The 24,257-nt window shown below is 34.7% G+C and overlaps 1 protein-coding gene across 4 annotated transcripts in view; it reads right to left on the reverse strand.

The window, feature by feature from the left end:
* The window catches only part of FSTL5 (follistatin like 5), a 243,654-nt gene that overhangs the window by 90,748 nt on the left and 128,649 nt on the right, over positions 1 to 24,257 (reverse strand). For all 4 annotated transcript variants that reach the window (XM_032444360.1, XM_015860999.2, XM_032444359.1 and 1 more), the window contains one exon: positions 1,696 to 1,892. In XM_032444360.1, coding sequence (XP_032300251.1) covers positions 1,696 to 1,892 — 197 coding nt within the window. The remainder of the gene's footprint in view (positions 1 to 1,695; positions 1,893 to 24,257) is intronic.

Here is a 24,257-nt window from a genome sequence, read left to right on the forward strand (position 1 = left end):
GAGCATTTGCTTCATCAAATAGAGTCACTGTGCTCTTTGTACATGTTGTAGTTACCATGGAAATACATAGGACTATGGCTTTCGGAGTATCATATGTGGTACTTCAGTAATTAGATGGGAGTTATAGTAAGGGGGGAGGAAAAAAAAAAAAAAAAAAAAGCCAAGATACTTTCAAGTGGTAAAATAGAAAAGAATCTAAAATTTAGTTTCTTTATATTATTAACCAATACACTAATTGCTAAGGAATTGAAACACTTTGTTTCAATTCTATATAAGTAATACACATAAATCATACAACTATACCTGCAAGAACTTTGTATGGTATGTATTTATACAGTAGAGTAAGTACCATTTGTAAAATGAATGAAGGCACCAAATTCACTTGAAAGCATAAGTTCCAAAATATTTTAAAAAAACATCAAGAAAACATATCTCTACAAGGATCACTGAGTCTAACACCTGGTTCCACACAGACCAGCCAATATTCAAACCTTATGTCTTTCTTAGAGCAGTGTCAAAACACTACTTGAACTCTTGCAGCTTGGGAGCACGGTCACTGCCCTCTGTTGAAGAAACTTTTCTTAATACCTCACCTGACCCTTTCCGAGGCAGCTCCATACCATTCCCTCAAGCCCTGTCGCTGCCACAGAGAGCTGAGCTCAGTGCTGCTCCTCCACTCCCTATGTGGAGCTGCAGCCACCCTCAGCTCCTCAGCTCAGAGCTGAGCAAACCCAGGGACTTCAGCTGCTCCTCATATGTCTTGTCCTCTAGACCCTTCACTACATTTGAAGTCCTTATCTCTGATACTCAAAACTATACAGTGTTCAAGATTAGGCTGCACAAATCAGAACAACCCACTCCCTCACCTGACTTACAGTGCTGGGCCTGATGCAGCGCAGGGTAAAGATGGGTCTTTTGGCTGCTAGGGCACATTGCTCACTCACATTCCATTTGCCATCAGCCAGAACCCTGAGAACCCAGAGCTACCCTTTCCCAGGTATAAATCGTAACCAAGCAACTTATTACGATTTATAATGCAGTATCCATTCAGGAATGTATTTTTTTAGTGGCTGTCTAGTATTCAACATTACCAAATTTGATGTATTTCAATGGAGTTTCTCATAAGTAAACTTTGATACTATCCGGTCAATCAAAATACATTTCCCATGACAACATTAATCAGAGACAGTCATTTTAGGTAAATTACAACTAGTGCTGTCCTGCCTACTGGTGCAACCATTACTGGTCTAAATCTGCAATTACTACATAAAGCTTGCTGATAAGAAACACAGTAAAAACTCTATTATTATTATTAAATTGCTTTAAAATACTGTTTTGGTTTTTATATTATTTTTCTTTTTTTTTTTCCTTTTTTTTTTTTTCTTTTTAACTCCTAAAATACGTTTTTACTTCGAGAATACATGCAATGGACAATAGAATATTTAATGGATAAAGCAACCCTATAGTATATTCTGCCCCTCCTTATGTATATTTAAAGTAACTGTATTCAGGTTTCTCAATTATTAAGATAATTTCTGAATAATTAAAATTTTTGCAGAAAACCTGAATGAGTTTTCCACCTCAGAGATACGCAAGTATTTTATAAAGCAAAAGCATCCTGAGACATAGCATTCCATGTCTGAACAATAGCAACTAAATGGCTTCTGAGTTAATGGAAACAAATCTAAATCTTACCTGAGACAATTCATTTGTGTCCACAAGTCCATTGCTGTCAGAATCAAAATAATGAAACATCTGATCTACGAGAAGTTTCCTTAAAGCCATTTTCTCACCAACATTTCTATCTTCTGATTGTGCGGCGTATCTCTGATTCTGAAGATCCAATAACATATTTTTCACTTTTCTGTATTCAGTAGGTTGACATTTATCTCCTGAAAAGGAAACATACAACAAAAGCTTATTTTGAATTTGTTTTCACAGAAAGAAGTAAATTAAAAAAATCAGGATAACAGAAGAGAGTATTAACTCCTTGTAACAACACAAACAGGGTTGCCTTAATGAGGCAATGAATTTTTTCTGTTCTATATTTATCCACATCCTTTCCTTATCTGGATTTCAGTTAAAGGACAAAAAGTTCTAGACACTTTGCATAGATAAAATCTTCTGTGTACCAAAGCTAAAGAAAGTCTGAACAGTTTTAAACCTGTACTTCTCTCAGCCAAGTCATTCTGAAAATGAGTATCTGAAGATTTCATAAAATATGACCTTTGGGAAAGTATTTTGTGTAAACATTCATAATATCACAGTGCAATATATGCAGTAAAAGCCAAAAATATGTTAGGAAATCATACAGGCCAAAGAATATATTTGAGAATAACATTTGATTTCAAAAAGTAGAAATTACACTTGAATGTTCATAAAGTAGCTTTAGCTTTTCATGTAATAGACAGATGAAAAGTATATGAACAAGAGAATTAGGATTCACAAAGGGAAAAGAAATGATGTCTAGTATAAGATCTAGTTCAATTTTTTCATTATTGAGTCTTTCTATGAAGGGGAAATTGCTACAACAAACATCCTACATACCACAATTACAGCTGCTATTTACTTTGAAATACAATGTAATTTACTTTGTTATACCATTATATCAGATGTTTTATATTTTAAATTGAATAGATAAACTATTCAGGAGATTGTGTGTGTGTTTGTTTGTTTTTTTTTTTCATTGAGATAAGCTTCATAAAGATTGGATATGTAAATGCAGACCAGTAAAATATAGTTACCATGTACTTGTTGCAAACAATCAAAAAACAACAGTTAGCTACTATTTGTTAACTCTAATGTGACAGAAATGTGCTGTGTTGATTCCCAAAGAAAGCTGTGTTCTAATTATTGATTTTAGAAAATACTGGTATAAAGGAGGAACAAACATTTCTATCACAGAAACTGACACAACAATTATTATTTTTTAATTGGTGATTACCACTTCAGTGCATTTAACATCACTGCATTGTTATGAACCGCCATCACCATTTGATAATGTAGAGATAAACATTCTATGTGCTTCTCATAACCTTACAGAGAAGTTTAGATCTGAAATGAGAGGCCTCCTAAGATGGAAGTTAAACTGTACACGTATAAAAAACATTTTTAAGAATTCAAAACACAGCAGGAAACAAAACTAAACTGTTTCAAGCAACAGCCTTAGCTACATATATGTGAAAGCCCCTTTTAGTTTTCTGGCTCAAAGCTTGTATCCTGAGGCATCTTTTGTGATAAGACTAACTGATCTATGGAGGAGGCAAGTGATGGGTGCTAACATGTGACAATCAACATCACTTCATGGACATTTGAAAGCACCTTCCTCCAGAGCTGTTTGCCTATGGAAGAGAGTGCTCAGGAGTGTTTACTAGTGAAAGATCTGGCCTGTGACTAAATAGCTCCAACTTGGTATGGGAAAACTGGGAAATGATAGCATCAAGTTCTGTCATAAACAGGATGCAGGTAGGCTTCCCTGCTTCCTCTTATCTGCTGGCAAGGCCCAGAAGATGGGAACAAAGGAATAGTTTCTACCGAGATCCCAGAGCCAGAAGCTGCCATTCCAAGGAAAGCTGACTCAATCAATTTGGATTTGAGCCAACACTCCAAAGAAAGCTGAATCGATCACTTTGGACTATCTCTCTCTTTATTCCTTCAAAGACTGCTTGCTCCTATTTCCTATCTTTTCTATCACCCTTTTTTCCTTCCCTATCACCCTTATTTGTAATAGTGTCCAGCCTCCCCTCCTCCATCTCCCTGATTAAGATTTGTAATAAATTTGTCAGAACAACATTTGAACTTTTGTTTCTTAATCTCACGCAGGGTATACATATATCAGAGAATCTCCTCTCCTCTCTATAAATTGGAGCGAGACAATAAAGTATTCACATATTTGTCCTTCATTTGCCAGAGGCATGGAGACTGAGAACATACAATTTGTAGAAGTGACTGTGGATGCTTTTCAAAGATAATGCTGGAATACTTGGTAGGGAAACAGAAGAGATGTGTAGCCATGCTGGAGCTGTAGTGAGGAAAGTTTGCCATCTGAGTGGATCCAAGCTCCAGGTGATGGGGAGGGAAGTAACTGAGCCAGGAAAGGAAGCAGCATTTTGTCTCCCCTAGACAACTTTTCTGGGTGTAATATTCTCAGAGACAGATTCTGCCTTTTTTTCCAGAGCAGTGGAATGAAATGTCATAAATGACATGTCACAGTTACAGTCTTACCAGTGTTCACATTTTTCACAAAAGTATAAGTCCTACTTATTTGTTAGATAACACACTGGCTAGACCTAGTTACTATATGTACTACTTACAGTTACTACATGTAACTAGGTCACCAGTAATTTGTTTCTGATTGGACAGTTCTCAGTCTGTTATTCCAAAGCTTGCAATGAGATTTTTACCTTAGCAATATGGAACATAAGTAAAGCAGTTTATTTCCTAATAAAATAAGTTAAATTCTAGATTTTTAGAATTAAGTCATGAAAGGTCTGAGATAGGAAAGGGGAAAAAAAAAAGAAAAAAAAAAGAAATTAATTGTAAACAAAGCAATGCTCGTTCCCCCAACTCAACTCGAAGATGAGTGATCAAGAACTGAATGTAGATTTTGCAACTATGAAGACATCATGGTTATGGAAAAAGTTTTACAGGCTGGATGGAGCTGTGAGCAACCCGGTTTAGAAGGAGATGCCCCCACTTATTGAAGAGGATTGGCACTAGATGATCTTAAAGGCCCTTCCGACCCAAACCATTCTATGATTTTCAACCAGTTGTAAACAAGGTGAATACAGTTCACAAAGCAATTTCACAACTCTGTTAACCTATCTTCAGTAAGCGATTATTTTCAATTCAACAACAGTGGCAAAACCAATGTTCTTTATGGGGTTGCTTTGATCATGGTTTTATAAGATAACAGCTGTAATTTGCTCTTCGTGTGTTCCTCTTCACTCTGCAGATCAACCTGACTCAGAATTACATTCCCAGCCCCGATAATCCACCAGTTTCTGATGCACTCATTGTCTATGTTACAGCTCAGTCTGATTCTTTCAGAGCTACCCTAACTTGCTTCAAAACCAGCTGTCATGAAAATATTGCTATCACCTTTTTGAAAAATCATTTTAAAAAAATGTTTTAAAACATCTTGTAAAACAGGTATTACTTTGCTTCTCTAAATTGTTAGTCTGACCTATGTGACACACTTGTCTGCAATACAGAAGCAGTATTTTCTGATGACTTTATCTGAAAGGATGTGAAAGTCTTTGGATGCAATCATATAGTTCACATATAAGAGGAGTGCAATAATCAGCTATTTTAACTTATTGTCAACTGTCTACAGTATCTTATTACAGCAACTGTCCAAAAAAAGAATAAAATTTTACCTTAGAGCAGCTTTGATTTATTTATTTGGCAAGCGTGTGATTGCTCATAATGAATATATTCCAAATAACATAAGTTCTTTGCTCTTCAGGCACAGCAGCTATTTCAAAATCTTGGGAGGGCTAAGAGATCTGGGTAAACAAGGCATATACTGCACCTGCCAGACAGTTGCTCACTTTTCCTGTTCCCATGTCTTAGAATATTATCAAGCTTCTTGCAATATACACATAAATGTATAAGTTGCTATTGCTTGCAAACACTAAGGAGGAATGAAAAGGAAAGTACTTACTGCTACTTAGAGTATGTTGTCTTAAGTGTGGCCAACTTAAACTTTTCAAGAAGTGAACAATGTATAGCAATTCTACCTTGAAGTGACACACATTAACTTTCTCTATTACTACTTTATTTTTCATTTTATTTGTCAAAGTAATCTGTTATAATGGAATTATTGTGGTTAGATCTAAACATCCCTCTTTTATTCCATATTCTAACAGATTTTAGGCTGGTGACAATTCAACCTTCAGTTTGTGCTCTAAGCTAATTACAGCTGTGCTAACAGGTGCATACAGGTTTATTACATTAAAACATTTCCACTTTATACATAAATCAGTGTGGTTTTTATGCCAAAGGCTTCACAGATTTGAGTATCAAGTCAAATATGATTAATGGATGTAACTGACGCTCAAGGGGACCATAAGGAAACAGTGATACACTGTCAACACTATCAAACTGTCAAATCATCCTCTCATCTCATTGTCATGACCACCTTTTTTATGTAGTACTCAAGAAATAATTGTAGAAGATGTTTCAATTACAAGAGGCTCTAGTTCTCTACAGAGGAACACTCCTAGGCTGGAGTAGCAGCAAAGGAAAGAACCTGGGGAGCTGTATTATTTGTGTTTAACTTAATCAGCATAACCTGCAAGATAGTTGTATGAAAGGCACACAAAATGGCAAAAAGGGATTAAGTATGACAACCTTGGAAGTGAGGAAAAGGTATTTATGCTTAATGCAATGGAGAAAGAAACATTTTGTAAACTGTATTACTTCCAGTATTAGAGATGTCAAAGATGGTATATAACAAAACCAGAAAGGATGACTTCATTGGGATACAAAATGAACCTCACCACAACAGACTTTCAGATTGTTGACACATTTTTTGAGGTTTATCTCTGGAATTATACTGTTACATTTACACAAACAAAATGTATCACAGTTTTAATTCTGTTTACGGTTTTGAAAGAAAATTCTTAATATATATTCCTAAAGCTCCCCCCCAATAAATCAGACTATGTCAGTCAACACTGAGTTCTAAAGACCCAGAAAACAATAATAGTAAATATTTGTTTTTCTTGTTCTTTTTTTTCCTTTTTGTTTCATTCATTGAAAAGACTGATTCCACTACACGGAAAAGTTTTACAAAAAGACATTGCTGTGATTTATTTTTACAAGTTTTCTGTCATCTCTTAAAAAACCTTAGAAGATGTACAGAATCCCAAAAGTAAAATACACACACTGGAACCAGAACGCCAGTTTTCTCTTCCATACCTTGTAATTTCTGAAACAGTGCTAGTTCTATGATTAACTTAATTCAAATTCCAAAATAGGAGAAAAGTGCAAATGCTTGGTTGTTTGTTTCCCTCCATTTGACATAGCAGTTTTGCAGCTGTATCCTTGTTACCTAGGAAACATTTGGTAATCAGAGATTGAGTGCTACCGCCATCTTTGGCAGTTTTGAACAATGTTGTTTGTCCATAATACAGAAAAAAAAATAATTGTATTTGACTACTTACTTAATTTGCCAGATAATAAGATATATATGGAAACTAATTAGCTATTTGTAAAAACTTAGCAATACAATAGCACCACTATTCTTTCTGCCTACAGAAGAATATAAAAGATATTCAACTGGAGTAATAGTTAGGAGTCATTCCTTAAAATCATATTCAAATCTCAAGTTTCGGCATTTCACAGCTTTGGGGAAAATACTTGTGTACAGAGAGAAGGAAAGAAAGATTATAATTTAATAAAATATATGAAGTCAAACCATCTGATTTCTGTTGCCAGTTATTCACTGCTTTCACAAGTAAAGCAGACATTTTAACCTCTCTTTGCCTTTGCACCTCCATCTACAAAGAAAGAATAACTCATTTCAAAGAGTTATCAAGTCTCATTAATATTCATGTAGTATATCTATCTGCACAAAAGAAGTTATCAGCTCCTGATACACAACTGGATTCTCATATATTTTTATGATCTTGAGCAAAGTTGTAACTATAAAGAACAGTTTCCTTAAGGATGACAAAATCTGAAGGAAAAAACATCAGCTCTTACAGAAGAAACAGCAGCTTTTTACTAGAGAATAGTCATTTTCAACAAAGTCTGAACAATTAATTAGCAAAAATGCTTTACCTCACAACTACAAATGATATTCCATGGAACAAAAGTAATCAATTAATCCAAAATAAGATGTCAAACTATATCTATGCACAAACGAATCTGACGTATACAGGTACAGATACTCCCATGCACAGGCTAAGGAAGTCACTACAGATATGATCTTATCTCAGTTCAATTTCAAACATAATATGAGAAAAAACTTGAAGATCTTCATCCATTTAGTCCTTTTTCATGATGCAGTCACTATGAAGTATGAAAGTTACAATCTTACTTGTAGCTCTAACAAGTAAAGGCACATTTTAAACTACCAAAACCACAGAAGCTTACCTGAAAGAAACTTCAGGTTCAGAAAGCATTTCATGGTATTTTCTGATTTCAGATTTCTTAAAAAACAAAACAAAACAAACAAAAACAAAACAAACAAACAAACAAAAAACACCACACACCAAGAAGTTGAGCTCAAGAGTTTTCACCTTATTCTCCATTCTCCTCACCAACAGAAGCACTGGTCTCACTTACAGACTTGTGATCTGTTATTCAGAGTCTGAGAGGTGGGAAGGGCATTACACTCAAAATGCATAAGTTTTGATACAAACTTCCTGGATAAAAATGGATAAAAAGAAAAGCCTTCTGTTTCACAAGTAAAATTTCACATGCAGCATTGACAAGGTAACCTGGTCTTCCTTATCCTTTCTAGGTTATTAAAGAAAACATGAAAGGAAAACAAACAAACAAGATGTTTCAAAGGCAGACACAGCTAAAAATGAAGACTGAGACAAAAGTTCAGTGCGGCATGTTATTTTCCCCTCTAGTAGAGTTAACCCAACCACTGAAGTAAGTCTTCTTCCCACTGGGCTTGGACAAATTTTGTTTTGCTGTATTTATAGTAATACTATGAAAACTATTGAGCACCAAAGTCTACATTGGGGAAAACAAACAAACAAAAAAACCAATATTCCAAACCCTAATGATGCGATGCAAGTTTAGCCATAAATCTATGGAGAGTTCTGCTTTTGTTTCTCAGACAGCTTATATCAGATAGAGTTTAAAAAATAAAATTGAAAGAGATGAAATTATTTATATTAAATCACAGTCTTCCTTTTCCTAAAGACTTCTCAAAAATGTGTATTTTTTATGAAGGTGAGGTCCTGAGAGTGGGTTAAGGAAAACTAAAGAAGTGCTGCAGCTAAAAGAGATGGTTTTATGTCTCCATTTCTATTTCTTCCCCTCAGTCATATATCCTGACAATTGTTTTTCAGCTTTAGCAGTTAGTTTTTAGTGCTAAGGTAATTTAGGAAGATTTTCAGTTAGACTTCTTCTATAGGAAAATTTGTTGTATATACAGAACTACGTATTTGTGTTTCTTCTGATGAACATTTTAAACAGCATTATCTCAATTTAAGAAGTTCATAAAAACCTAAGAAACACAGACAGAATTTATCTTAAAGTGTTCAAGCATCTTTCTGACATATTTATATTATGCTTAACCTTCCGTTTTTCCTCCTTGTACTAAGGTTATGATCCTTTTCAAGAACAGTGCTTTAGAGAGACAGTTAAAAGGAGTCAAGAGCATTCTGGCAATGTGGTCAGTTCTTTCTCCTCAGTCTCAATATCTTTTCATTTTATATTATTTTATATGGCACTTGGGGTATTTTACTGCTTCTCTATGACTTGCAGTCAGAACCTGCTTATTGTTTCTAATAATGAGATTAAGTCTGAAAATGGAAAAGTATTTCTCCAGTTTCTGTTGAAAAAGTGATTTGTTAAGCAAAAAATCAACAACATATGCCACTGAGAGAGCTTGGGAAGCCAGGAACACTTGACAATTCTGGAAACAAGTAAAATCAGCTCAGGCAAGTCCTGAGACTCCACGCTATCAGCAAAGTACAAAAGCTCCTTTTTTTTTTTTTAGAACCAGCAAAAATACATTCTACAGGGCTATTCATCTTTGAGGTATGATTACAGTATAAGCTAGAGCAATTCAGAGAAATATGAGCTACAAGGGATCAAGGTCACAAAGTCTACATGATGCAACTTGATTTTAGCCAGCCTATGAAGGAGATAAATAATATTCCATAGTTTAAATGTGATATTATTTTTTTTTTTAAATCTTCTCTCCAATTTCTCTGTTCTTTCTTCAGAAACAAGGAAATACACTACACTGACAATAAAACAATGCAAACAAGATTTACAAATCGAAATTAAAACAAGTAAGCAAGTAATTTGCCTTTGAATCTGCACCAGAATGTTACCTCAATCTACAGGCCTTGCATCAGCATAAGACTGTAATTAAGCTAATAACTCATCAGCTTCACGTGTCACTTCTAGGTTGTTTCTCAGCTGTACTGAAGTACAGGCTTCCAGGTTTTAAAACTGGTTTTAGTGTCATCAGTTATTGGTTAGAAAGAATTCCAAAGAGGTTTCTATTGAAATCAGAAATCTGGCAGAAAGCTGAGACAAATGCTCATCCCATTTACTTTATTGTTACTCTACTTTCAATTTCCTCACATTTAACTAAACCACTGACAAAGGCAGAAAAGTCTTGTAGGACAAGACAGCTGCATATTATGAAGATCTACAACCACTATTTCCCTTCACTATATATGAAGGGTACTCAGTGTTGCCATGATAGCTGCTGGTATTCTATGACTCATATTGATGACTTGCCTTGCAATAACATAAGGTTGATGAGACAAATGTAAGTTATTTTGACAAACACACATCGTTAAGAGCTGCTGTAAAGCATTTATGTTGAAGACTCAGTGTCCTTTTAATGATCCTTTCACATGCTTGTATCTGGATTTTTGCTCATGCTAATCTTTATGTATGTCAGCCTAAGAGAGAAGCTAAGCATACATCAGTGCAGTTCAGGCTTCTTTTCAGTTGCAGAATGTGTCATGTGACAGAGAGTCACATGAAAAGCTAGAGAGTAGATCATTACATTTTAGTCTAGCTTCACTACAAATAATTAAATGTTTTAGACAGTTTTCTCTGTAACTACAAAAAGTTTGCTGACCGAGTATTGTTTCAAAGACGTTACCGTATGTCCCGATGTACAGCCTTCTAACTTTATTTCTCATTTGTGGTTTGGTATGGGAAGATGTTATTTAAAAAGGTTCAACTCTTCAGCATTTCACCAATTGCAATTAAATTCTTGTATTTGATTTTTATTTTTTTTTTAATCAAGACTTGCTTTCCTTCTCTCTTTAAGCCTTCTCTTTAACATTTAACCTTCAGTAGAAAACACTATTCATATATTTATGTATATTAAAAGTAGTTTTATTTCTATTAAATTCATATTGAGTATGTGTTTCCAGATATAATTCTACACACGCTTTATAAAATATGTTTAGTCATTAACACTAAGTTATAAAACTGGCTTCTGTCAAAGTGGGACACATTTATTCAAGCTCTGTCAAAATTTAAACAAAATAATTGAAGATATTTTGTCCATTATTAGGGAAGAAATAACTATTACTCCAAACCAATACACACTGCTATGTAGATAACTTCCTTATGAAACACAAAGACAAATTTGCTTGGCAAGAATATATTTGTGAATCAGTTCATCAGATGCCTGCTGTCCAACTAAGCAAGCTGGATTTCCTGTTTCTTCTTGAAATTAACTACTACGATGCAAAGATGCACTCAAAACTATATTGAGAATCTCTTTTCTCTCACCCTCTTTTTATATCTACCCTTTCTAGCTGAGAAAGGATTTGGGGGCAAAAAGGACATAACATGAACATGCTTTGTTAAAAACACATCTTCTATTAAATTGCTTATTTAAATCTCCAAAGAATCATCAGCATGTCAGCTCAAAACTGCAGTTCAAGTAAAGTCCTGGGGAGCCTTTCCTTTGAATAACTAGAACTCTGTTAAGCCTATCAACCACAGCTAATTCAGCAAGGGTGCACTGCTGGGTCAAAATAAACAGAAACAGCCAGAAGCACTGCTACACATCCTAGAGAAAGTGATCATCTAGTTGCATTAGTAAACCATCTAAAATTGTGTATAAGCCTTCAACACAGTTCTCATTGGTTGGAGTCTTCAGTACAAATTGTTATTCCTCACAAGTCAACTGAGGGAAACAGGTCAAAAACTTGGACTGGATGACATCTAGTGCTCAATATACACCAGCAAGAATTACAAGTCCTTCTGAAGAAAAGTGCCAGTAATGCAAGGTGATATACTACTGAAGGTGGGAACTGGTTATGAAGTACTTACATTACATACTAAACAACTTATTACCTGAGACAAATACAATCCCCAGCATTTAATCACAAGAGCTGTGGATGTGAAGGAGCTTCTTTTAACTTCAAGAATAGCCTAAATCACAAGAACAGAGATGTAAAGAGGTCACTCGTTTCAAAGTACTTATTTATCTAGGCAGACATTCAATTCTTCAATTAACATTTCAGCTAAAAGGTTTGCATAACATTCTTAATTGTCTTGAAGAATGCCTTAAATTCATTTGTATATGCTATACATCACTAGAAAGAGAAGACCCTTCAACTCAATCCAATTCCAGGTAATTGAGAAATTATATCATGACGGAGAGGACGCTGCCTCAATGACCTTATTTCCACTATTAAGTAAATTATCACATGCTGCAGTGAAAAGAAATACAGTCTGTTTTCAGGGTCTGTACTCCGGATGATAAAGCCAATGCTTTTCAAGTCTAAGCGAGTACCCAGTTGTCAGAGATTTCCCTGAACCACCTTGGCAAACTCAGTCTCAAATACTGAACAATTGCCAGAGGGCATCAAGAAGTTGAAGATAAGTAACTGCAGAATAAAATGTATTTGAGAAAAGGTTTTAATGGGAGAATCTTGACACTAAAGAGTACTCAGAAAAGGAAAAGATCACACTATCAAATCACATTCATCTAGACCAGATAGTAACAATCGCAGCACAGGTACCGACGACACTGAAGCCAAAGGATTCTTACCCATTAAATAACTCAGTTCAACCCTTTCAGTACACAAGCAGGAGCTTTTGGTCATAAGCCACAATCCTTGGTCCATTTCAGGTTCTGAGAGCAGCCTCTCTGACTACAAATTAATATCAATTTATTTCCTGAGTGCGTATGAACGTCTGACAGGTCTAAGGAAGTCCTGAGAACCATTTAAATAAATCTTCAAGAGTCAAACTACAAGTCCATGTGTACCAGGCATGCTGTGAAGAAATAATTCTGGAGCTGTGAGGGTCACAGTCAAGCTAACAAATTGGTTCTTCCATTTTTTTCCTCTATGATAAACAGGTAACTAAATTGGTGAGAAGAAAAATCACAGCATTGAGAACAAATAGAAAGAAAGCCATAAGAAGATCTTATTCAGAAATTACATTACCTTCAATTAGTGTTTTCACTGAGTGTGGGAAGACAATGAAGGATGTGGACTATTCTTAAAAATACATACATACTACCATTCTTGCTGTGAAAAATATCACTGCTTTGCTACAAAGCAGTTTATGAAAGGTCAAATTTAAGAGTCTATGCTCTCCTCTTGGCATTAACCAACTTTGAGGTGTATATATCAGCAAAACAGTCAAAAATACTTAAATTCTCCAAAAAAATTAAATTTAACATTCACAGTAGAAATATGTTCAGTCAATGTTTTTATTCTTTAAAGTTTATCATCTACATGACTCCATCATATGACTGTCTGAAATATTTTGCAGTCAGTCCTTCAGTATATCATTACAATACATTGATGATGCTTGCAAACCTCCCAGCCAAAGTCGGGTACTATAAGTAGAACTCCATCAGGCAGTGCAACATCACCATTTCTTGATATTTATTAAAATACTAGGATACTAATATTTTATCATGACAGAAATATTTGGTCATGAACAATAACTGACTGAATTAAGAGCTTTCAAAAGATGTGATTTCTGTTACTATTCTTTTGCCATACAACATTAAAATCAGGTCAAATTTCTTTGAATTATTATTATTCAAAGCTAAAAAAAAATAAAATGTTGCTCTCAGCAAATTTGACTTTTGTCTCCTCTGAAATATTTATATCTTGAAGGCAAATTCAAACAATGATTGCAAATCCCTTCCCCTTGCCCATTTCAATTCTCTAACACTAAATTATCCTTGGCAGTTTCTGTCTTGTTATACAAGTAGTTACACTCACCACAGTAGAATTAATCACATTAAAAGCAACAGAGACCTCACAATATTGTATTAGTACCAAATTGCTGAAGTATCATAATATTTTGCTCCTCAATTACTTAACAAATTAACACACAGAGACCCTCTCAGCAATATACACTGAACAATTCCACAAATGACTACAATTGTTCTAAACCACAACCCAACCTAATCCCCATTGTTAAAGTGAGGAGCAATAGAAGTCTAGACCTGCTTTCCCTATGAACACAATGCTACAATGCTTCTATTACACAGAGGGATGGACTTCCTCTTTTTTTTTTTTTTTTTTTTTTTTTTCTTTTTTTAATTATTGGAGTTAATGGACATTTCAAAGAGGATTTATTGACTTATGGCAGATGGCTGAAGGAATCTGTGTAGGTGTGACTCATGTTAAGTTCAGCAGGAGCAAATTTCACGCCTTCCTGTAGACAAGAATTCCGTATTAAATTATGAGTACTCTGCTTAGTTAGATATTAAAAGGAACACTTTTTCAGACAACCATTTAAGACTTCAACTGCCCCTTAAACAACAAACATACCACGAACCCACTTTGCATATTTGTAAAGAAGCAAAACTCAGCATAAAATACTCAGACTTGAACTGTATCTGCCCGCATTTGTACTTGCTTCCTGCAAGCCCAGGCTCTCTCACTCAATAGTCTCTGTCTTGTCTACTAATCGTCTCTATTGTTTTGAATTCCTCATGAGCAAAGCAAAGATGATGAACCTAGAAGGAAACACTACTCTATTCTCCTAAGGATCTTTCCAGACAGAGGATATGTGGAAGCAGTTTCATACTCTTGATAATCTTTGTTGCCCACCAAAATCACCTCTTAAATACAGTTCCAGAGTTAAACTTCTGGAACTAAAGGCAAATGTAGATGACTTAGCTAACTCTACAGTCTGCAGCGATGGACACCAAACAAAGACACAAGAAGACAGCCTAATTAAAATGCAGTTGGCAGAGAAAACTGAATGCTTTAAACGGTTTCTATTGATTTTGTAAAGCTTTGAATCACCTACAACAAAACTTTTTAGCCAAGAGAAATCACTCTGCAACTACTCTTGGAACAAACATAAGATATCATCAAAAGACTGACTAACAGATTTCTGGAAGAGCTCAATGTGATCTTTCACACAAGCATTACAATTTTTCCAAAACAGGTTGTGGCAGAGAATTTAAGAGTCTATCAGAAGAGCGACAGAAGACAGAAAGTAGTAATGTAGTATCAGAGAACACACACACACACACAACTCTGGCAAATACCCCAAGCTGGTATGAAATTTGGTATCTCAGAAAAACAAAATAGTAATTAAAAAACACCAATAAAGAAATCTTTTAAATCACTTCGCTTAAATTAAAAGGCTTCAGCACAGTATCCTTGGCATGGACAAAAGGGGTAAGAAAACATTTATTTGGCTAAGACAAAACAACAACACTCAAGTGGAGCATTAGCAAATCTGCAGGCTAACCTCAGGAGTGAAAGTGAGTGTTTTCACAAAAACACCAACAGTACCAGGCACTACACCCACCACACAAGGCTGTGTAAGGTCCACAGTACATTTTAAAGTACAACTGCTACTGAAAACCAGATGTATGTGAATGCCATTGTAAAAAAAAAAAAAATGTAATCCACGTAATGTAATGATAAAAAGTAAAACATACATTTAACTAGCAGTCATTTTGGTAACCGGATTGCATGCCTTGTCACAGAATGTTTATTACTAAAAATGCCTTGATGTTCCTACCTCTGAGATTACTTTTATTTATGGGTATCCTATACCTGACATATTACTTCAACTTCTGCAAAAAGAGAGTAGAAATCACTCCTCTATACTTAGAAATGTAAAACTATAAAATGATACTCTTCAATCACAGATTGTCAACTGCTGACGTATTATTTAAGGGAAAAAAAAAATTCAGTGTCACTGTGGGCCTACAGATACATCAAAAACATACAAACAGATAATGCAACAAAAAAATGATGTGATTACCACTTTAAGAACTGCCATTTCTTTCTGAAATTGTATCAAATGCTCTAGAGAGCAACACATTAAAAAGCTAAAGGAAACAGAAAAATATTTTACTCTCAGCTCCAAGAAAATATTTATTTCTTTTAGGTTTCTTTTCCCCTCTTTGAATTTTTTTTTCCCCCTCACTAGGTTCAGTGAGACTGTGCAACCACAGAGACTCAGCAAACCTTCTGAACTAATTACACCCTGACAACAGCAGCACTGGTATCTCACTGCAATCTACATATCTCCCTGACACATGAAGAAAGCAAGTCAACATTCCTAGTTGACTGAGCTATTTTAAAATCAGCTTATATTCTAGATTTATTGCAAAGTAATGGTAATAATTAAACAATCAAACATCTCCAGAGATTTTAGCACTAAATCTAACAAATCCAGCTCTCTAAAGGATAGCAACACACACAAGGACACAAATGCTCTAACTTATACATATAAGGCAGAAAAGTGAAAGTAATACTGCTGGAATGTGCAAACAGATGGATACCTATAAGCTTTAGGGAAAACCAAATAAATGCTTATTCCATGCAAATTACTCTGCTATCTGAATGGCCCGTGAATTATACTATGAGATCTCTCTTTAACAAAGCTATATTAGTGTCCTCTTCTGCATTTTCCTCACATAGCAGTGAGTAAATGATGTGTGTAGAGTGCAGAGCAGTTTCACTGTGATCTTATGGGAAGTCACAGTCATGTAGAAGAGAGTGTCTCTCATTGCTTGGACTAATCCAATAAATGGCTTTGGTGGCTAAAATTCAGACTTTGACTTCCAACTGGTATTCAAGTTGCAAGTTGGTGTACTAAGCACATTGCAGCAAGGGAGGAGCTGCAGTGCTGATGGATAACGTTAAGCAAGCTGCTAAATGCTAAACATATTGAAGCATTTCTCAGAGCTGACACTATTCTTTCTGCATACAGTTACCTATAATTGAACTTGAGTTATTCATAGCTCAGCAACTTTAGAGCCACATACTTTATAGGATACATCATCTTTCAGGTAACGCCATGTGGATATGTTTTCTTCCTCCTTAATTTTAAGCAGATGCAACTACATGGTTAGTAGTGTCACTGAGTATTCCAGAGATGCCTTAAGGACCTCCTAACTCAAGGACAGGAAATGTTCAATAATCAAAGACATTACAAACACAACATATTTCTATGTATTTTTGGAAAAATATGAAATAAAAAATCTGGAGCTCTGACCTTTGTTGTACTGCTCAGATTCAGTTTGCTGCTTGTATTCTAGGACTCAAACTGAGTATTTGATCATTAAAGGAACAAATAGTAATTCTAATAACAATAGTATATAGTAAAAATATATATATATAAATATATATAAAATAATAGTAAAAAGAACTATAAATAATAGATAAAGCAAGACCTTTAAAGAGTTGGAGTTTGTCATTCTGTATGCTTGTTAGGTAACTGTTCACAGATGGAAAGACACACATTTTTGGGAATAAAGAGTAAAACACTGAAATGAAATATCCAATGAAGAAAAATAAAACTGATTTATTCACTACCATCACCTTTAAGGTGGTAAGGAACAAATGGTATTACTGAAAACAACTTACATGATACAGTTAGAAGCTCCCAGCAATAAGTACATAACACACAACAAAGCAGCAGGCTTTGTAAGAGGAGAACCTAACAGAAGGGCTGCTACAATAAGAACCACCTTGTTATTATATAGTTAACATCTGTGCTTCCCAAACAGCAAAGTAAATGAACATAATGGTTATTGCCCTGCATCCACATTTTGCCACCTGCACACACACGACAATACATTGAGTAATCAAACCAGAAAGCCAAGAAATCCCTGTTTCTATTCTTTCCACTTTCTTTGAACATGATTAAATGTGTTTATACGCAGCTAAACAAAACACCATAAAGATTTGACTGATAAACCAACCAATCAACAATAACTACTCAACACTATTAGTTGCAACGTAAGGGAATTAACAAGCAGCACACCTATGCATACCAGCAAGGCTGAATTAAAATGCTGCACCAGGTCTCACTCGCCTGTATATATTTAGTAGTTTTACAACAGTAATTGTGTATTATTTGCGTCTGTTCCAATGCAGAAACTGGTGCAAACAGAAAACCATGACCTAATTGTTATCACAGAAACACAGCGGGATATATTGCACAAGTGGATTAACTGATTGAGGGCTACAAGCTTTTCAGAAGTGACAGGTAAGGCAGGAGAGTTGCCCTCTATGTTAAGTGGCTTTAAACTAAAAGAGGTTAAATTTAGGTTAGATACTATGACTTCAACTAGGGATCTAAAACTAGGATTTCAGATAAAGACAAATAGATGATTTGTCTTTATCTGAAATCTACACTCTTCTGTCAGTTTCTTCCTAAGACTGGTTACTACATGTAGTTCAGGTTTCACCTCAGAATGTCATAAATCTTGCTTTCATTCTCAAAAGAACATTTCCCATTTAATGCACAATATTGCTGTGCAAGTAGTAGAGTGTCTTTCATGGGAAACAATGTGATTCAAGGCTCTTGGAGCAGTGTTCCTCAAGAACAAGGAAATTATGATGACACAGTCTTAATACTCAACTGCTGGAGAAAAACAGAAGCTTAATGGGATAAACACGACTTATTAAAACTACTCAGAGCAGTAAAATACACAGGAAGAATACTGTTTGGAGTATCAATGTATGAACCTTCCTTATATCTTGATCATTAATAAAATTTACTTTAAAAAGGGAATAAACAGAACTTAATTTTTTTTCTTGCAACTCACAAATAAATCTGGTATGATTTTTAAATAAGTTTCAGTCTTTACGTAACTGAAAAGCTTTCTAAATATTATGAATAGTCCTTAAGTCAGGAAGTCACAGAAGCCTCCAACTGAGCAGCTATTTCACATTCTTTAGTATCTAAAACAAGATCAGTGAACGTTCTCTGACACTAGAAGGGAAGACCCAGGAGTTTTCACTCCAGGGAAGTTGAAGTGTGGCTATTCCTCCTAAGCAGAACTGAGACTTCCATGTGGCTAAGGCAGGCAAAATCCAAAAGACATTAATCTTTGCTCTATATGTTAGTTTCACAGACGAAGATACCATGCATCCATTTCATTCACAAACTACATTTCATATCTATTTTCTTCCTGCATACCCTTTTAGATAAAGTTTTGATAGAATAAAATGTTTGCCAGTAAAAGTGTTATGGACATTACACATATGAAGAACTCACATATCCTGTAAATCTCAGCATTTCCAGTAGTCAGTGAAGAATAACTCACATTTATATAATGCGCACATTACAATGTGTTATATAAGAATATATTATTATAATTTATATGTGGAAGTTTGCATATATTTCTGTGCATACTTGACTACCAAGCTGTATGCATGTTTGAGATTTAAAATAAATACTAAAATATGTTGGATTACATAAGCTACTGGAAAGGAAAATTATTAAGCCATATCTGGATAGATACAACCTACAGTGTCCCATCATTATACTACAATCTGCTCAAAGTGGATAAAAACTAAATAAAAGGAACAACTCTTGATTCCCTCAGGTGAATTTAAGTTCCATGGTGGATATAAATAGACAAAATATTTGTCTGGCTGCATTGCCTGGATTGGGATATTAAAGAAAATAAATAAAGTTTGCCTCTAACTCTATTACCAAAATAAAAAGGAAAAAGAAAGAAAAATTAAAAAAAAAAAAAAAATCTATAATTTTAAGATGATGGTTTTAATGAATTTCTTCCCAAAAGGATAACAGAATATAGTAATCTGTAAAATCATTTACATTTAGACAATAAACTGCAACAGTATGTTCTGAAAATTAAACACTCAATAGGGAACAAGAAAAATATCCCCCATACATAAGATTTGTTCACTTTCATGTATAAATTGAGATTCGGCAAGATATTCTGACCTGGTGTATCCCATTCTTCCCCATGCCCATATACTTTTACCTCCCCCAGCTGGCAGGTTGGGGACTACAGGAATGCAGGTTGACGTTTTCTGTTTCTATTGCCTTTTACAGACCTTTATAATCTCCTCCAGTATTCCAGATGATTGCTTTATAATCTAGCTCTTACAGATTTGACACACTCTAGCTTTTTCCTGGAAGAAGAGGCAGTGTGGAGAGGCGTGACTTTCCCTGTAAAACCACTTGCTGTGACATAGCAAGCTGTCCACTTAGTGCAGAAACATTCATAACTAAATACAGCTCCAGAGTTAAATGTGGTAAATTTAGAGACTCAACTTCCATGTCCACAGTATAATTGTTTTCTTTTTTTTCCCCACAGAATCAGAACTTAGACATTCAACAGATATTTCCATAAATAAAGATATTTTATGCTAAGTATAGTTGTAACGGGGAACTACAAGTGCCTCCAAGACAATCAGTTAATCTCTCTGTTTTCTTATTGAGACATTTTGCATCCACAACCTGGAACAAAACTGTTTCTATAAGGAACCATTCAGGAAGGAAAAGACCACTAAGATCATTTAAACCCACTTATCAACTCAACACCCAAATCTACTAAACCATGTCCTTCAGTGTCACATCTATGCTACCACAACTACCCCATCCATTCCTTCCTTTGAAGGAATACACAACAGCAGTTGATTTAAATGTATATATGCTTAAATTTTATTCATTTATTTTATTAATTTTATAGCACATATATGCTACACAGCATTCTCTTTTCAGTTCTTCAAGAAGTTATGTTCCATCAGCATTAATACTGCAAACCAAAATTGAAACACGTTGTCCTTGAAAACCCAGAAGCAAATATCTCTACAGGATTAAGTTTAAAATTTCTTATCCTTGATGTTATCTCTGTAAGATAGTATAGCAGTTCACTAAATTTAGTAGGTATACAAAACCCTACTGCAGTCAAATATCCCTGAACATTAGCAGGTGTGCTGTATGAACATCATTTTGAATTTCATCAGCTCTGGTCGTTAACTTATCATGCAGCGAAAACATATTTCAGACCAACTGCAGTGCCAAGACATATCGTAAAGGCTTAGGAAAAAGTACTCAAGCAAGAACCAACAACAGATTTTGTTTACAATGAAGGACTGCGGAAAAAAAAATCATTAACACACCATAGTGTTTTGAAAGCAGATGGTGGAATGCTAGGCTTAAATTCAGCCATGTAACTGAAATGGTATGCTACAGCAAGGAGGGAAAAGGACATTTTGCATGAAATTTCTTTTATTGGTAAAAACATGTACATGTCTTGTTTTTAACATCTACTTTTACATTACTAAAATTGTGAAGAATTTGCCACCAACTTCGAGATAAGCAGTAATTTATTATCAAAAACAAAGTGCTTCTGTGATGTTTTTAAGGAATTTTTATTTTCCTGGTTTTTTGTTCTTGTTGTTTGTTTTCGCTATATTGATCTATACTAAACCCATCAGAAAACTGTCAGTTTACTTTTCAGGATGTGCATTAAGCAGTGAAAATGATGCGACACATCTTTTTGAACGTACATCCTCATCAGAAGATGTGTGAAATGGAATGACATCCTTCATTAGCATTTTTCTTTTAAGGTAGGAGTATTTGCTGTTGTATTATCTAACAGCAGATATGTGCGTGTGCAATGTTCACGTAAAGAGCTAAGTTTTGGAGTTGAATATAGTGATGCTTCCTCAACTCCTGACAGAGTTATATTTACAGAACAGATCTCCAAATAAAGCTGCTTCCAGCACAGACAAGACTGACACGTTATTCCTTCTAAATTACTTTCTCCTTGGAGGAGAGCTGTTAATCATTCCCTCCACCTGAGATCATGAAATAATCAGTTACTGATCACAGATATAGAACATACTGAAACCAAATCCTGGATGTAGAGTTCAGCACAACCTCAAGTTTCACTCTTCATTATGAACATATCTAAACCTCATACTAGTACCTATAGCTGGGGTGATCTAGGTGACAGCAAATTCTTTGATTCCAAGTCCTCAAAAAGGAACATTCTAAAACATCTTGTGTTGTTCCAGTCAGAGGGATCTAACTGTATACCTGATCTAACTGTATACCAAAGCAACTCAAGATTTTTTATTTTTTTAAATCATCCCTTTGACTTACCAGTTATATTCAGACCAAACCACTTTGAATAAAGATAGAGAATAAAGTTGTATGTCACCTGCATAAGTCAAGTAGTAACTCTTACCATTACAATAATTGGTTATGCACAGAGATTGAAAACTGAGTTATAAATCTTGGACTGATTTTGTCTTATACTCTCTCCATTGATTAATGTTATAGCTTTAGATTTCCAATAGGCTGTGAAATGGCTATAACTGGATAGGTTCAGTGGATTCAGATAAAAGACAAAGCACAGTCCTGTTGCGTCACACTAATGGTTATTAACAACCCTTCCTGATAAATTCTGACATGGCTTATAGACCTATTAAGACAAATTAAGCAATTTACTGTCTTAAATAGGCAGTTAACTCAGATACTAGGTTAACTTCAGTGAAGACCAAGGAAAGAAGTTCTCTGATTCATCACAGAGCCTTGACAGAAATGGTTTCAGCTCCTTCACAAATAATCAGATATCAGAAGTACTGGATCACAGATCACATCAGATGGCTACCCCATTGGTTTGTAGTTATGCTCCTCACAAGCACTGGTTCTTCCATGGCTGTCATCTCATTGTCATTGCACTGGGACATACAAATAATCTCCTATTAGGTCAAACAAAGCCAGAGAGGCCTTACATAAAAGTGAAAGTATCAACATCCGAAATAGAAAAGAAAAAATTCTGATTTACCCTCAGACTTTTGTTTAGGATTAAACCACATTAAGATCTTATAATCTTATAAGGAACTTACAATTGTTTTTGTTATTTTTAGAAGATTTACTCTGGCAGTTTCTCATAAACTATCACTACTAGTACTTTCAGAATGTCCAAAATACAAGTTATATTAGAGTTATTTTAGTGAGAAATAATAAAGCGATCATTGAAATAAATAAACATATACACACACTCCCACCTACACACTTAGAGGAATACATCTATGAATAATGCTTAAAACTCCAATTAGATGCAACAAAAGCATTTTAATATCCAGGAAGACTTTATTGTAATAGTATGCTGTAAGCTGTCAGCAGAAGATAATTCACAATAATAGAAGAATTACAGTAGGCAATGATCTAAGCCACTGCCAACAGCGCTACAGTTTGCATGAAATGAAAGAATGGATATTTTTTCATAGGCTAATAAAAGCTCAATCATAATTCAAGTTCCTTTTGATTCCTTTATAGAAATCACATTTATACAGGATAAATGAATACTACTAAGCTTAATACTCTTCCTCATGGGGAACATGTTTCTGCAGAGATCCAGCCCTGGGGACAAATCCTAAGTGCTGCCTTTCATCAGAAGATTTTATAGCACTTCACAGAGGAAACAGGTATAATTTCTTTCAACTTCCAGTGAGGAACAACCATACCGAAACACAGCACAGATATCAAGTTAGAATCTAGATGTTTGTATCTCCTAAGCATTTTTAATGATGGAGACTACATTCAAAAAACTTGTGTTCCCATACACAAGACCCCAGATCTCAGACATGTGAGAATGATAACCTACCCCTTGGCAAATCTGCTAAAACACACTGATTTATGGACACTGGCTGCTAGTTCAGCCAGCATCACCTGTGACAACACAAATGAAATAATCCAGGATTCCATTTCTTAATCTCAAATCTGAGTTTGAAGCATTGTTAAAACTAAAAATTCAAAGTAAATAAAAAAAAAAAAAAAAAAAAAAAAAAAAAAAAAAAAAGAAATTGAGCAAATCACTGATAAAAAAAAAAAAAAAAAAAAATCACACTATCACACTGTAATCAATGCCAGGTAGTTAGTAAAATTTTGGCTGAAGTCTTCATACTTTCCCTTTTCATACTCCAACATAAGCTAACCCTAATTGTAGGTTGTAGGTATTTACTGAAAATAAAGCTTAATATTAATAAATTATAATTAATAATTAATAAAAAGCTTAATCATTGCTCATGCATCTCTTTTTATTAATTTGACTACACAATATATATGAAAGCATCACCATAGGGAAAAAATATACGACAAAAACTTAGATTGCCACCAATCTTCCTTTTATGCCTCATTTCTGTAACATAATGGACTTCATTTTCACTAATGAAAATCATATTTTAATTACAGCATATTAGCATTCACATTCAAATTCTGAAATACAACATGATTAGTACACTCGGGCTTTCTTGAGGTCTTGAAATATTTGCCTAACTACTGATAAACAGGTTTGGAATGTTCTC

The sequence above is a fragment of the Coturnix japonica genome, chromosome 4 (genome assembly GCF_001577835.2).
Source record: "Coturnix japonica isolate 7356 chromosome 4, Coturnix japonica 2.1, whole genome shotgun sequence".
Lineage (NCBI taxonomy): Eukaryota > Metazoa > Chordata > Aves > Galliformes > Phasianidae > Coturnix > Coturnix japonica.